The 16,105-nt window shown below is 35.8% G+C and overlaps 1 protein-coding gene across 1 annotated transcript; it reads right to left on the reverse strand.

Annotated features, from left to right (window-relative positions):
- Window positions 1-1,779: 1,779 nt before the first annotated feature.
- Window positions 1,780-8,494, reverse strand: LOC115989488 (beta-glucosidase 11-like). Its single transcript, XM_031113180.1, has 13 exons — window positions 8,355-8,494; window positions 8,084-8,147; window positions 6,121-6,176; window positions 5,594-5,669; window positions 5,433-5,504; window positions 5,222-5,309; window positions 4,840-5,095; window positions 4,474-4,589; window positions 3,993-4,213; window positions 3,730-3,758; window positions 3,559-3,646; window positions 2,656-2,746; window positions 1,780-2,064 (listed from the first exon to the last, which is right to left on the reverse strand). The coding sequence occupies exons 1-13, from the start codon at window positions 8,490-8,492 to the stop codon at window positions 1,818-1,820; spliced, it is 1,542 nt and encodes a 513-aa protein (XP_030969040.1). The 5' UTR covers window positions 8,493-8,494; the 3' UTR covers window positions 1,780-1,817.
- Between the last annotated feature and the right edge of the window lie 7,611 nt (window positions 8,495-16,105).

Here is a 16,105-nt window from a genome sequence, read left to right on the forward strand (position 1 = left end):
TTTTCATAGGCATTTAAGTTTTAACCCCAAAACCCTACACCTACTTAAACAGAAATTCAATCCAAGTTACTAAGAGAGGAAGACGGTCACAAAACAGAGAAAAATACTTAAAAGAGAGAATTCCTTGGGCTTCCTACCTCTCCCATTGTTCATCTTTGAGAGATCTATTGTTCCAAACACGCACAATGATCACTAAAAGTTGTGATGGAATTATGTTGAAACCTTAGAGCCAGACATCAAATCTTTAAGAATTCTTGGAGTAGCCGAGAGACCAGTTTACAAGTGATATACAGACTTGAGGCAATGCAGTGACAGAGCGAAAACTTGGAGTTAAGGGAAGGGGCTCTGTTTGCTGGCTCTGTGTGACTAAGCCGCTAAGAGGGTTTTTTTTTTTGGTCTTTGATGCATGTGTCCGCTGCTGAGTAAGGAAAAATTATTTTGTTTAAAATTTTTTAAGGAGTTAAGTTGTTTGTTTTGGGGTAAAATTAGTTTATTGGACTAATTTTTTGGGCTAGTATATTTTATTTTAGATTTTAGATTTTAGATTTTTTTAGGGTCTTTAAAAATAGGAAAATGTTAGAATTACAAACTTTTTTACAAATTGCTGATGTGGTAAGTAGTTAATAGTAAATAAAAAAGTGATGTAAGTGGTGTGCTCAGATTTGAACCAATAAGAATTAGCTATCTCAACAGTTTATAAAAATGTTGTAGAAAAGTTTATGACTATAGCATTACTCTTAAAAGAATCAATGATATTGTTAAGAGTGATAAAATATAATTTTATAGAATACAATTGCTATAATTAGTACCTATACATATACTAATATTTATAAAAATAAAAAAAAAAATTTGAGACAGAGTGGCTCCGTCCATGAGGCAATATGTAGTTAACGAGGCTTAAGATATGTCCTATAAAAAAAAAAAAAAAAAAGGCTTAAGATATGATCTACAATAACTAAGAAGCACTGGCCGAAGCTTGGAGGGCTTGAATACTTAATCTGGCTACAAATATGAAAAGTTGTATCAGTATTGTATGTAAGTTTTGATGGATAATATGCATTCTTGAAATTGATAGTTACCACATGAGATTATAACTTGTCTCATCTAAATCAGGATTTCATGTGGAAGATAGGATGGTTATCTTGTTTAATTTCGAATGAATTTCAAGTTGAACTTAAAAATAATAATAAAAAAATAAAAAATCAGAGAATTTCAAGCTTGATTTTAATGCTTTAACAGAATGTCCAAGCTTATTTTAGTCCGTTCCTTTCAAATCCTAGAACAGCAGAGAGAAGAGTCTCTTTGTCCAACAAATTATTACTTGTTTGTTCCATCACCCAAAAGCTGTCCCCAAAAGCTTTGTTTGCATCTGGTAACAGAAAGGATTGTAACAGAGTTCACTAGTTCAGTATGTCTCTCTTCTTGTACAAATTTGAAGTCATCTTCATTCATATATGACTATTTAATTTCTGTCTAACAGTTAAAGTTGAACTAAAACTCCTCCGACAGTTTGATTAGCTTTGCCATTCTGTCTTATGAAAGCAGATCTACTTCTAAACATTTTATCTTCAAACAAATGACTGAAAACTTTCTGTGTGCATGCATGCGTGCACATGTGACTGACTGAATGAGGTTGGAAAAACCTGAATTATGTTATTTGAAATTGAAACTGAAGAAGGTTACAGGATATTTATTACAGTTTTTGAAAAAACTAAGCTCCGAAGTAGGATATTGGTAAATAATATACTTCTAGAAAACAATAAACAGCAGCAGCAAGGTATACTAGCACACCATTATGCAACAAGGAATGGAAGAATCTACCGAGAGAAGTGAGCATGGGAAAATGCAGTCAAATTCTCCTCAAGTTTGGTAAACCCATCTGAACTGACACCTTTAGTCTTCAAGAAATGGGAGTACCAATGAGCAGAAAGCTTTGGTTGCCTTTTTAAATCCGGGTCATCCATGTCTATATAGTACAGGCCATAGCTTGATTCAAAGCCGCCCAATAGCTCAAATAAATCCAAGAAGGACCATTGAAAATAGCCTCTCGTATTTGATCCATTCCTTCCAAAATTAGATTCGAGAAAGAGAAAAAGAAGGGGGAATTATGTCAAAGAAGTAAAAACCATATATCAATGCAAAGAAACATTTAGAAACTTATAATAATGCTCTCCAATGTATAAATTAGCTGATGACAGCTAACTTAGTTTTAAGGAAAACATGAGGGAATATACATATCAGATCATCCATCAATCTAGTTTTACAAGTGTATGAAATGGAATTAATTGTGATGATTATGTTTCTTAAGTGAGACTTTAGGTGATAAGTTTGTTAAATTTAGTGTTGGCAAATTAGACAACAGTTTATGAACTTTCTCTCCTCACCACGTGTTGTGCAGAGAAATGTAAAAATATCTTCTTGTGTTATTGGTATTGGACAAGAGACAGTTAGAGAACTCTTCTGATGTATTAAGTTTTAGGTTCTATTAGTATTTTGAGCCACTTCTGTGTGATCTCCCTAATCTGCGATGTGACCACTGAGATAGGATCAGGATGTCAAGAGTTGCAGACACTCAGATTATAGTGAAGGCAATATTTAAAATAATTTTAGATTTTTTTGAATATTTAAACAGAAATCAATAGAAAATGGGCATACCTCAGTGCATTAAGCAAAGCCCCAATATGTCCATGCAAGTAGTTCACCCTTGGCTCATCTTCCAATGATGAATTGTGTAGTGCTCTGTATCCTGCAAAAACAATACAACAAAGATTAAGTTTCTCCCTACCCAAAAAAAAAAAAAAAGATTTTTTTTCTCAATTAGAGCAGAGGATCACGTAAAATGAGAATAAAATTGGATTTTGAACTTAAATACCCCCTAACATGAACAGCAATCATAAGTTAGAACAAATGGTATTTGAGAGGGAAATGGAAGAAAATATGAAAGATTCAATTAGGATTTATTTTTTTAAGTAACTCATTTGTTCATTGTTTGATCACTTTTACTTTGAATGGTGCAAACATTTGAAAGCTAGAGTAAAACAGTTGACATTCTATCAAACATTTAGTTCATGGATATTGACCCTCTATGCAGGCTACCAATTGATTGTTGTTTCAGATAATGTATTATAAAATGCCAAATAGTGATGGTAGTCTGTATATTTCTATGTCCATCTATCAAGTCCATATACCAAAACTAGAGAAAGCTTTTACAAATATTAAAATTGAAGATAAAGTAAAAGAAATTTCTTCTCATTTGCAACTAAACCTGCCAATAAAGGCTTATTATGCGCTCTGTAGTTACCTAATATTTGTGATTCAAAATGAGGAATCAAGAGTCACTTTTAAAATAAAGAAGTTTATATTAAGAGGACTAAAATCATGATAAGAAAATTCTATGTTAAAAATCATATTTCTATCAAAATGACCTCTAGCATTACTTTGATGAATGATTCTTCAGTTCTAACGGAGCAAGAAGCACACATACAAACAAACTCTTTGTGCATGAGTGCACGTGTGTGTGTGTGTGTGAGAGAGAGAGAGAGAGAGAGAGAGAGAGACCATTCTCATGAATGTAAATAGGAGGATTTCCATAAGCTTGCTTGAAATACTCCAGCAGTTCTTGCAAACCCCAAGGCTCAATCGAAAACTGAGTCAAATAGGCTAATTAGTATTACACCGATATGACCTTTACAAGTAAACCATCTCTGCATTTTATGTTCATGTTCTCACCTTATTTACTGATATATCATTTTGAATAGCTGCACAATAGGACAAGTAGTATGCTACTTCAGTTTCATCTCTAAATACTCGGTTACACAATGGTGAATTTATTGAGAACCATCATGTATAAAATAATAGAATGAAGCCCAAATTGTAAAATTCAACAACAGACAGACAGAGTTGAATTGGTAAGCTGAGAAAGGCTAGAAGGTAATCTAATCACTGGAGAAATTAGTCCCCATTGTGATGAGTCTATATATAATAGAATATACCTGTCAACTCTATTGCCATGTCTGCATCAAAGTCTCCAACGTCCATGTTTAGTTTGCTGGAGTCATCCTTGATGTACAACATGTTATAGTAATTTAATCCTAGAAAGTCAAATGAACCCTTAACCAGATTTGATTCAAAATTGGTGAAGGCTGGAAGTCTTGAGCCTAAATATTTTTTCATTACATCAGGATAGTCTCCATAAACCAAGGGATCTGCATACCTGCAATGCCAATCAGATCATGATAGCCTAAAATATAAAGAATTCCGAACCTTGCTTATATATGGCTTATAATGCAAAAATTAAAAAATCAGATGTTTTCACAATAAAAAACAATAAAAAAAAAAAACTAAACCAAAAGAATCTCAAACTTTGTAATGACTACTTGCATTAGGGCTATACCATATTCACATTACACTTCATAGACGCCACAATGAGATGACAGCATGTAAGTTCAATTTGTTTGTGAATGTGTAACTTACCAACCAATCTGGAAGTCCATGGCTCTTCGAGCGGCAATAACATCTTCAGTTTTGTTTGTTAGAGGAAGAAGCCAGAAAGCTAAGAGATTGATTCCTATAAATCCATGCTGCTGGTCCTGCATTGCCGGCACTCAATTTGTTCATATATATGTTCCCAATTTTTCATTATATTTTTTTTCCCCTTGGTATGTGTTATTCTAAAAGTTTAGAACAAAGACACAAAGGTACTGAAAAGAGGGTGCTTCTTTCTTCAGGCTGAAAAACCCAAGCATGATCTTCATTTTTGAACATCATATAGTTAAGGCATAACATTGATTAATTCATTAAATTGACCAAGCCACTTGAAATGAATAGCTTCGATATTACCTGGTACTTTTCCTTGTATAATCTAGCAGCTGATGCATGTGCTAACAAGATATGATGAGTTGCCAAGTATGGCTCAGTTGAGGAGTTGCCTCTGGTGCAATTAATGCCAAATGGAGGAGAACAATGTTCAGGTGGCAGAAATCCCGATTCATAGCCCGCCATTACGAACACATTGGCCTCGTTCATAGTACTCCAATGTAACACCCTGTCACCAAAATTCCTGAAGCAGACATCTGCATATGCCGTGAAGTCTTTCCTGCATCCACATCTAGATTATTAAATCACATTCCTTGCCAGGATTTCTTCTTACCACACAGAATGTGGATATATACACTCCAGCATAATAGTTGTCTACAATAGATATGAAGGATGAGAACCATACACCATTTCTCGACTAAGCCATCCTCCATACTTGTCTTCCAGTGCCTGTGGGAAATCATTGTGATGTAATGTAACATGAGGCTGGATTCCTGCTTGATCAAGAAACAAAAGACAACAGCAGAAAAAAAGGCATGGGCAAATTAGCATACAGAAGACTCTATCAAATTGAGAAAATTGTACTATTGTCACATATGATTGGAATGGACAGTAACCATTGCTGGATAGTTCGTTGATAAGATTGTTGTAATATTGTAGACCCTTTGGATTGACAGGTCCTCTTCCATCTGAAACATTAGAAAATAAGCAACTTAAGTATGAGAAAAAGTACTAAATCACTTCTTGTTCAGTTAATGAAAGAAATTTGTGATCATACCTGGAATAAGTCTTGACCATGAGATAGAAAATCTATAGGCCTCTAAACCTGTGTCCACCATGAGCTGGACATCATCCTGCATGTGTGTGATCAACCTTATCATACACAGACCACACTCCTATAGTCATATTACTGGATGGTTAAAATAAAATGAGCATATAATTAGTTGGTTTTGTCATGGGTCGTATAATTAGTATCTATCAGGCAGAGCACAGCCAATCAAGGAATGAACAATTGTCATGCAGAACAGTTTCATTTTGTTATAATTATGGTTTACAATTTTCTAACGTCTTAAGTATTTGGGACAATTCATCATTTATCATGGTATTATAAAAAGTGGTGCTAAGTTTAGATCATGTTTCCACTCTAACTCAAATTTAAAAAGTTAAAAATACTACTTGTGCAATTGGTAATATATTAATGGATAAATACTTTTACACACACCTTGTTAGACACAAACCAATCAGGGGATAAAATAATCTATAATCCACGTCAAATAGTCCTCAGAAAAGAATTATTGTACATACCTTGTATTTGTGATACTGATCACATGCTATGTCCCCATTGTCTCCATGCATTTTCCCTGAAAAATTTAAAAGTTTTTGTTAACCCCTAGGGTTTTTCCTATGAATATTGCTTTTTTAGGTTTTCCACTTCATCACCAGTTGACTGAGTTATTTACTTCGCTACACTTTAATTATTATTGGTGACTTGTATATTTTGGTTACTGAAAATAAATTCAAATTCATAATTGGTTAATGCGCAAAGTTGATTAATTCCCACCTAAAAATCAACCAAGAGGTTTGCTAAAGATATTGGGTTTATATTAATCTAATGGCCCAAAAGTCCCAATATATTGTAAGTCTATGTAGGGCTAATCCTAGCTCTTTATCATGTGGACGTAGGCCGTCAAGTTGAAACCATGTACTCTTGTGTTCTCTCTCTCTCTCTCTCTCTCTCTCTCTCTCTTACTTCTCTAAATTATTTTATTCTTCTCTAATAGGGTCTAAATAGACTCTTTTTTTTTTTTGTTGAGAAAAGATTCTAAATAGACTTAGCTTAATTATATCTAGACATAGCAAAATGAGCAAGTCAGGTCGATCTGGTTGTGGGTCAAATGGGTTGCAGATCAAAAACGGGTCATTTGAAGCGGGTTAAAAACGGGTTTGGGTCACTCGGGTTGCAGTTCAGGTCAAGTTGACCCGTATTTTTCACATGAAATCTTTTTTTTTCTTTTTTTTAATGAAAACAACATGTATTTGCCATTTGAAAAGTCATGCAACAAATTACTTGATGTAAAATGCGTTACTTTGAATTCACTATTTATTTCAAGAATGAACCCAGTTAAATTTATTAATATTTATTCAATAATTTTAAAATTATACAAATCCTAACATTGCTATCTAAAACAAAATAACACAAAGATAAGTAAAACAAATACACAAGTTTTATTTCTACACAATATCAACATTCCAAAATATAAAACAAAATTACAAATGACTTATTGGATAACTCATTTGATAAAAAATAAAAACATATAAGAAATTTACAATCTTGAAAATTAATTTTATAATCTATTATCAATTGTGATTGGCACTCTATTTCAATTTGAGATATACATTAAAGTTTGATTGTTTACTTATTTATACATGATCTCTTTTATGAATATCATATCATTGTTAAGCAACAAACACTCTAGGAAATATCATAATTTATTTTGAAAAGTCGTTTATTTTGGACATAAATTGTTAAAAAATAGGTCTAAGTATTCATAATTCATGCTAATTTGATACTTTGGCTTCACTATTTTCACACTTGTGAATGTGTCTCACACATGTTTACAATTTTAAATTTATATTTTTAACTCTACTGTAACTAGATTATCTTGACATGTACTTTGCTATTTGATATCTAAAAATCTTTACTCATTACAGAATGCTCAACCATTCATCTTTTAATTAATTTGCATGGAATTATGTAGATGTATCAATTGTTTCCTTAAAACTCACAACAAACAATTAAACCAACATTGTCTTAATTTTACTATTTTTTTACCAAAAAAAAAAAAAATGGTTCGAGTTCAGGTCAGGTTAAGGGTCAACCCGTTTGTTTCAGGTCAAAAAATCAGGTTCGGGTCAGGTCAAAAAATTCTGACCCATTTTGCTATATATCTCATTTCAGTTCTAATTTTATCAATCCAAGTGATATATAGTCATTCGCTTTATATGGAATAGATGAGATTTTGATTTTCAAGCACTTGAAAAATGGGACTCTTATGAGCACTAATAGTACTTTTGATATACTAATCAATTTGAATGCAAATAATCTCATTTTTATTTAATAAACAAATACCAGGGAATAAACTATTTCATAAAAATGTTACTACATATTAACCAAGTTAGTTGTATAATAGAACATTAATTTACTTTTTGGGGGGGAAATGATTAGAATATAACTTCAAAATACTATACTAATTATAAAGAAGCTTACCAGAATGGGAAAAGGAATCCCATATGCTAGGTTCCCTCCCATCTTCATTTGCTGCACCTTCAACCTTTCATATATATAAACATTTTTTTCAAGGATATGAAGAAATAGAGAGAATATTAATTATCTATTAGAAATCATCAATTCTTTACAACTTTTAGTAATGAAATAACAAAACAAACAAATAAACACTTCAAATAATAATAATAAAGTTATGTTTAAGAAAAAAAATTGAAAAGACTGTATATATAAAACCATTAATTAATAAACAGACCTGATAAGCAGAGGTCCCAGAACCAAACACAAAGTCAGGTGGGAAGTCATCTCTGCTAAATTTATCAACCCCCAGTACTTCAACCACTGATATGTTTACCAGAAGAAATAGAAAGATATGTGAGAGACTCAACATCATTTTTTTTTTCCTCAAAACAATGCTTTGAAAGCATGCATGTATCCTCTACATCTTGGCCCAAGTGAATGGCTTTAATTTATAGCCAGACAAAGAGTGGGTCCCACCAGTAGAAAAATCGAACTGCTAAGAATTGGTTGTGCATAAAAGTTAGTAACTTAGTACGCTGAGGAATGAGAATGCGACAAACTTGTCCTGGTTACCGACTTAGAATACTGGACTTTTTACAAATGTTAAAAGGAAAATGATCGGGACAGTTTGGCTTAGTGCACCGGATCTTTTGAGATGGTAATATATGCCTAAAAATAGGTATATATTATAATTTTAATGAGTCTTGTGTCACTGGACATTAGACCTATTCCAAACTCAAAAATGATAGAATATTTTGATACTTGCATTCATGGTTTATTGGTGTTTGTTGTTTTGTTTAGAAATAAGGAAAAAATATTTTGTATCAAATGATACTACGATCATCCGTATTAAAACTCAATAAATGAGAGATGTGTGTGTAAAAATAACTATTTACTAATGCATGTCTTTCATTTGTTAATAGGGTAGTTATTTTTTTATTGACATGTCTCACACTTATTGAATTTTGATACCGTTGACATGGTATCATTTAATATCAAGTACCTTCTCAGAAATTAGACTCTGAAAACAGATTCATTTATGAACAACTCTTGCCTCTTGGTTAAGTGAATAATACCAATATTTTAAAAAATAAAAATAAATGTAGTGGAAAGATCATGATTAAGTGATCAGTAGCTCTCTAAAAGTCTTTTTAACTTGCTCTAGGTTTTTCTTATATACTTTAGGCTTAGATGCGTGAAACCGTAGTCACTTGATGGGCTAAATGGATTGAACTCACGATTTTCACTTGAAACATTCGATTGATGCAAAATGAGCTTGATTGATCGAAATCTTGGCTATTTGATTGATTGACTAGCTATAGAAGGCTATCAAACTTGAATCTTTGATATGCTTGTCTAAAAAATACACTTCAAAGACTAATATAAGCCACTTTTGTTCACGATTTGCCAACCTAAAATCTAGACTCAACAGTGTCATCTGCCCTGCTGCTTTGATATAATACGTTGCTTGAATTTTACGTGGATGCTATAATATTTTAGTTGAATTTGAGGTGCACCAAGTTCAGATGTTATTTGTTACATAGAATCAATACTTAGAAATCCCACTCCTGTGTGCCCAACATTGGATTTTTTTTTTTTTTTCCTTATTACATTGATTGTGCCATTTACCAACCTTTCGTCTTTTTTATGATAAGGTATGTCAAACCTCACACACAAAAAGACACGTGGCTTTCTGGTTGTTTTAGAGAGAGAGAGACAAAAAACAACTTTGGTCTTAGGCACATCAATTTTTGGAGAATTAATTATTCTTATGGAGTGTTAGTTGTGGTGAGAGAGACCTCTATGAGTTGTATTTGGAGTTTTGAGTTTCTTGGGATTTTTAGTAATGACTAATTCTATGATAAATTTATTCGTAATTATATATATATATATATATATATATATGTATATAGTATGATCCTAGTCAATAATGAAGACTTGATAGATCGACAAAAACTGGGATTTTCGACATAAACTTTTAGCCATAACTCACAAAACTCTTGGTCGAGCAACCCTGTTTTAGAAACCCATCGAGTTGGCTTTCCACGGGCTTTTCATAGGCATTTAAGTTTTAACCCCAAAAACCGGCAAAATTTGCCAAATAGTAGATTTTTAGAAATTTTTTTGCTACATAGCATGCGGATGAAACATTTTAGTTAGTTGGACTGTTTTTGAAAATCGAGTTTAACAAACTCGATTTCCAACCCATTCCCTCTTTAAATGAAGTCTGACATGGACCAAAAAATAAAAAAGGTAGAACTCGAGTCTAAGAAACTCGAGTTCCATTTGTACAGAACTCGAGTTTCTTAGACTCGAGTTCCATGTGAAAAAACTTGGAACTCGAGTTTTAGAAAATCAAGTTCCATTTAAAAAAAAAAAAAAGAAACAGTCTAACTAACTACTCCCTTCGTCCCACTTTGTTTGTCCTCTATTCCATTTTAGGATGTCCCAAAATATTGTCCTGTTTCTAAAAATAAAAGTCATTAATTTATTAATGTTCCTATTATACCCCTATTTTATTAATAATCCAAATTTTTGATAAATTTATTTAAGGGTAGTTTTGGAAACTTATACATTTTTAAAAGGTAGACAAGATAATAAATGATGTTTCCTTAAAAAATTTGACTTTTCAAACAGGACAAACAAAGTGGGACGGAGGGAGTAATTAGTTTCCTACACATGCTTTTTTGCTAATATTTTTCCAAAAATATGCATTTCTGCAAATTTTTCCCCCAAAACCCTACACCTATTTAAATAGAAATTCAGTCCAAGTTATTGAGAGAGGAAGGCGGTCACAAAACAGAGAAAAATACTAAAGAGAGAATTCCTTGGGCTTCCTACCTCTTCCAATATTGTTTATCTTTGAGAGGTCTATTGTTCCAAACATGCACCATGATCACTAAAGTTGTGTTGGACTTTATGTTGAAACCTCAGAGAAAGACATCAAATCTGTCTTGGAGTAGCTGAGAGATCAGTTTACAAGCTATGTTTAGACTTGAGGCAATGTAATAGAGTCAGAACTTAGAGTTAGGGGGAGTGGCTTTTTTTTTTTCTCTTTTTTTTGGGTGTGTGTCTTTGATATGTGTGTCCGCTGCTAAGTAAAGACAAATTATTTTGTTTAAATTTTTTAAAGGGTTTTTTTTTTTTTTGGGGGGGGGGGGGGAGGGTAAAATTGGTTTATTGGACTAATTTTTTTGGGCTAGTATATTTTATTTTAAATTTTAGATCTATAGGTTTTTTTATTTATGGTCTTTAAAAAGAGGAAAATGTTAGAACTACAAACTTTTTTTATAAATTGCTAATATAGTAAGTGGTTATTGGTAAATAAAAAAGTGATATAAGTAGCAGGCTTAGATACAAACCAATTAGAATTTGCTATCTCAATAATTTGTAAAAATATTATAGAAAAATTTGTGACTATAACATTACTCTTAAAAGAATTAATGATATTGTTAAGAGGTGGAAAAGTGTAATTTTATAAAAACAAAATTTAGCTACAAAATTGATTATAGTATTAAGTCACAACCTTATTCAATATCTTTTTATAGAAAGTGAATTTTGACAAATTCACCATTAGATTACTTATTTTTCTAATACCCTCCATGTTTGCAAAATTTCAAGAAAATTAAAAATCAATAACTATGTCATCAATAAAATTTTTAAATGGCAAGTTTTTGTAATTTAAAATTATGCATGAAATATAAACTTATAGATTATATAGTGTGGGGCCCAAATGATTTATGGGCCAGGCCTATATACCCGGGGAGAATCCGAAGGCCCAAGCCGAGGAGGGCTATAGCCTAAACTCGACAAAATAGCCTATGGATACCGCCGAGGACAGCTCAGTCCTCGGCAAACCCAAAGTCCCCCCTGAAAGAGGGGTAAAAGCGGTATAGGACTGAAACTTGGGAGAAAGATCTAAAATATCCAGGGAAAGCTGCCATCACTGCCATTCAATGCTCTGAACCTGACAGAGCCGTATTCTTAGACTTTTACGACCACCCTCAACGACTTTGAATATGGGTTGATGGGACAAGTATCAATCTTGGAAAGGTTGACCCTATACGTGGACGAAGGACAATGAACGCAGGCGAATATAAAAGGAAAAACAAGTAACCTAAAGGAGGGGTTGGGGAAAAATGGCCAAAAACTAGAGCCTCCCAGCCCACCTCCAGGAGAAAGACTCCAGGGGTGAAGGAAAACCGAAACTTGTACGAACACCACGAAAAACCCACCGCCTGTCGATCAAGGCCTAGCCTTCCAAACCCACGCTCTACAAATGATATTGTTAGGGGCCTTTTTACGTGCGAACCCGACACTGTTACGGTCCGCCGCGAATCGCGTCCTTACAATTGGCGCCGTCTGTGGGAAGGCTTGTGCGTTGGTATAGGAAGTGGGTCGATAGAGTTTCTTCGTTATTTCTAACCGTTGGTTATAGAGTTCTAGTATAAAGTTCTGTTAGGGACTACGTTTCTTGACTAGGGGCTTGGTTGAGGAGCTAACTCCCTTAAAGCCAAGGTCCCCTGTAAAGAGCAAACTAGGCACTTGGTAGCGTTAACTATATGGATAAACTCTAGGGGCTTGGCTGAGGAGCTAACTCCCCTAAAGCCAAGATCCCACACAAAGAGAAAACTAGGTTTTGGACAGAACCAAGGCATTGCATAGTCCACGAACTCAAGCCTCTGGGGAAACCAACTACCTGGATGTGGAAAACTAGGTTTTGGACAGAACCAAGGCATTGCATAGTCCATGGACTCAAGCCTCTGGGGAAACCAACTACCTGGATGAGGAAAACTAGGTTTTGGACAGAACCAAGGCATTGCATAGTCCACGGACTCAAGCCTCTGGGGAAACCAACTACCTGGATGTGGAAAACTAGGTTTTGGACAGAACCAAGGCATTGCATAGTCCCGGACTCAACCTCGGGAAACCAACTACCTGGATGTGGAAACTAGGTTTTGGACAGAACCAAGGCATTCTAGTCCACGGACTAAGCCTCTGGGGAAACCAACTACCTGGTGTGGAAACTAGGTTGGACAACCAAGGCATTGCAATAGTCTCGGACTCAAGCCTCTGGGGAAACCAACTACCTTGAGGAAAACTAAGACAGAACCAAGGCATTGCATAGTCCCTCGGACTCAAGCCTCTGGGGAAACCAACTAACCTGGATGTGGAAAACTAGGTTTTGGACAGAAACAAGGCATTGCATAGTCCTCGGACTGGAAACTACCTGGATGTGGAAATAGGTTTTGGACAGAACCAAGGCATTGCATAGTCCTCGGACTCAAGCCTCTGGGGAAACCAACTACTTGGATGTGGAAAACTAGGTTTTGGACAGACCAAGGCATTGCATAGTCCACGGACTCAAGCCTCTGGGGAAACCAACTACCTGGATGTGGAAAACTAGGTTTTGGACAGAATCAAGGCATTGCATAGTCCTCGGACTCAAGCCTCTGGGGAAACCAACTACCTGGATGTGGAAAACTAGGTTTTGGACAGAACCAAGGCATTGCATAGTCCACGGACTCAAGCCTCTGGGGAAACCAACTACCTGGATGTGGAAAACTAGGTTTTGGACAGAACCAAGGCATTGCATAGTCCACGGACTCAAGCCTCTGGGGAAACCAACTACCTGGATGTGGAAAACTAGGTTTTGGACAGAACCAAGGCAGTGCATAGTCCTCAGACTCAAGCCTCTGGGGAAACCAACTACCTGGATGAGGAAAACTAGGTTTTGGACAGAACCAAGGCAGTGCTTAGTCCTCGGACTTAAGCCTCTGGGGAAACCAACTACCTGGATGGGGAACCAACTATTTTAAAAAAAAAAACTATGGCACATAAACCTCAAAATCCATCCGAAGAGAGCTCCGCGTTAACAGATGGGTTAATACCTTGATTGCGCGGATTCCTCGGTCTACCCTCTGATCCCCCAATATCAAAGGGGTCGATGCGATACGGCGCAACATATTATCCAAAAGCACAACCAAAGCCCCTCGCTACTCGGCTACCCTCTTGGACGAATTACTTAGAGTTTATCGTACTCGGACATCGCTCTAGCACGCATCGCGCAGCACTCAGCCGTTATCCCGGTTAGTTCCAAGAGTTTAATTTATGGATGATTAACCTTGTTATGCTTGATAATATTTGTAAGTCTAAACTAGTAGGAATCTGTGTTAAGGCGTTTCTCTACCTAGAATATCATTAAGGGCAAGCTCATATTTAATATTCATGCATAAAGTAGTGGTTATGGAGAAGAAAGATATGTATAGAGAAATAGACACATATTTTATTAAGACAAAGGAATAGTACAGTGTACAATGGAAAGTTAAAACAAAACCTACATCGAAGCTAACTACGTAAATAACGAAGAAAGAGAGTGAAGATAAAGCCGAGGAGGCAGTACAGAGGAGAGGTTGGCTACTGCCTCGAGACCTTATTCCTCCTCCATGCTTTTGCACGCCCATAACTCAGGCAGCAAAAGAACCCAACTTGGGGCCTGCACCGCTACAGAAAAGGTGCAGGGAACCTGACCTCAGGCTAACACCATCTACAGAAAAGGTGCAGGGAGCCGGAAGTTGGGAAGCCCCCGCAAAAATTTGCCTGCTACAAGGCAGACGGCGCTGATGGCGGAAATTCCTTTTTCTGACATACCAAAAATCTGGCATGACCAGAACCTGCTTCGGATTTTGACTAAAAGAAGGAGGAATACCATCTTCCTCCTGTCAAGACGGAGGACTGGCTTGAATCTGTGCCATCCTTGTCCATACCATATCACCTTGAGGATTCGGTGCCTCTGAAGCGTGCGGAGACCTTTCATCCCTATCCAAGCCTCAAACATCTTGCTTTGAGGCAGTGGCACTAGAAAGAGAGATCGCGGATATGGAAGAAATATAGTTCTGAAGGGAACAGGAGAGTTCATGTGCAAGTGAAGTGATCCCCTATCCCATTTATACCCAGAAGTAAACCGGTGGCATTTAATTCGCGCAGCGTCCCAAGGAACGCTACAGACAAAACGTCTCTGGCTCGATTTCCAACGTCGTCTGCAACCCTGAGGTTAAAGGAGTCTCGAGAAGGCGCACCTCGAACACTGGGACGCCAAGAAGTACCGCGTGATCAAAGACTACGGAAATACCTCTCAATTTGTGGGCCCAGTAAATTCGCGGCCCAGGCCCGTTCAGCATATGGGCTCAGGGACAGAACCAAGGCCTTGTATGGTCCTCGGACTCAAGCCTATGGGGAAACCAAGTACGAAAAATTATAAAAATTACAAGTTTTGGACAGAACCAAGGCCTTGTATGGTCCTCGGACTCAAGCCTATGGGGAAACCAAGTACGAAAAATTATAAAAATTACAAGTTTTGGACAGAACCAAGGCCTTGTATGGTCCTCGGACTCAAGCCTATGGGGAAACCAAGTACGAAAAATTATAAAAATTACAAGTTTTGGACAGAACCAAGGCCTTGTATGGTCCTCGGACCCAAGCCAATGGGGAAACCAAATACTTGGATAAGAAAAGGTTTGAATCTCGTAAGATGAGTTACTTGATAAAAATGTCAGGTCACTTCACCCACGGCTTAAACACCATAAGAGGTTAAGGCCAATAAAGGTGTAAGGAAGGGGGTGGAACGCCCCAGCACTTAGTCATATAAGAAGGCCGCTCATTTGGTGGGTGATATATCTTCAAATGGTTATTCCTTACATGACATCAAGCCTTCGTTTTTCTCCTCGGCTAGCATGGGGTAAGTATTACTCTTCACTGATCGGTCTTATTGTGCCAAGCATTTCTATTAAAGTTATGGCGGCGTCTTTTTATTATCAAGTCTTTTGGTCTTAGTCGTCATTGATTTAGATGCTATATTATTGTGCCGAGCAGCGTTTGTAGATTCAAAAAAAAAAAGAGAAGGCATAGAGACAAAACATGCGAAATAAAATAACAACGATTTTTATTAATACGAAAAATTATTACAATGTACAAAGAGGGGCTCGA

The sequence above is a fragment of the Quercus lobata genome, chromosome 5 (assembly GCF_001633185.2).
Source record: "Quercus lobata isolate SW786 chromosome 5, ValleyOak3.0 Primary Assembly, whole genome shotgun sequence".
In the NCBI taxonomy this organism is placed as follows: Eukaryota; Viridiplantae; Streptophyta; class Magnoliopsida; order Fagales; family Fagaceae; genus Quercus; species Quercus lobata.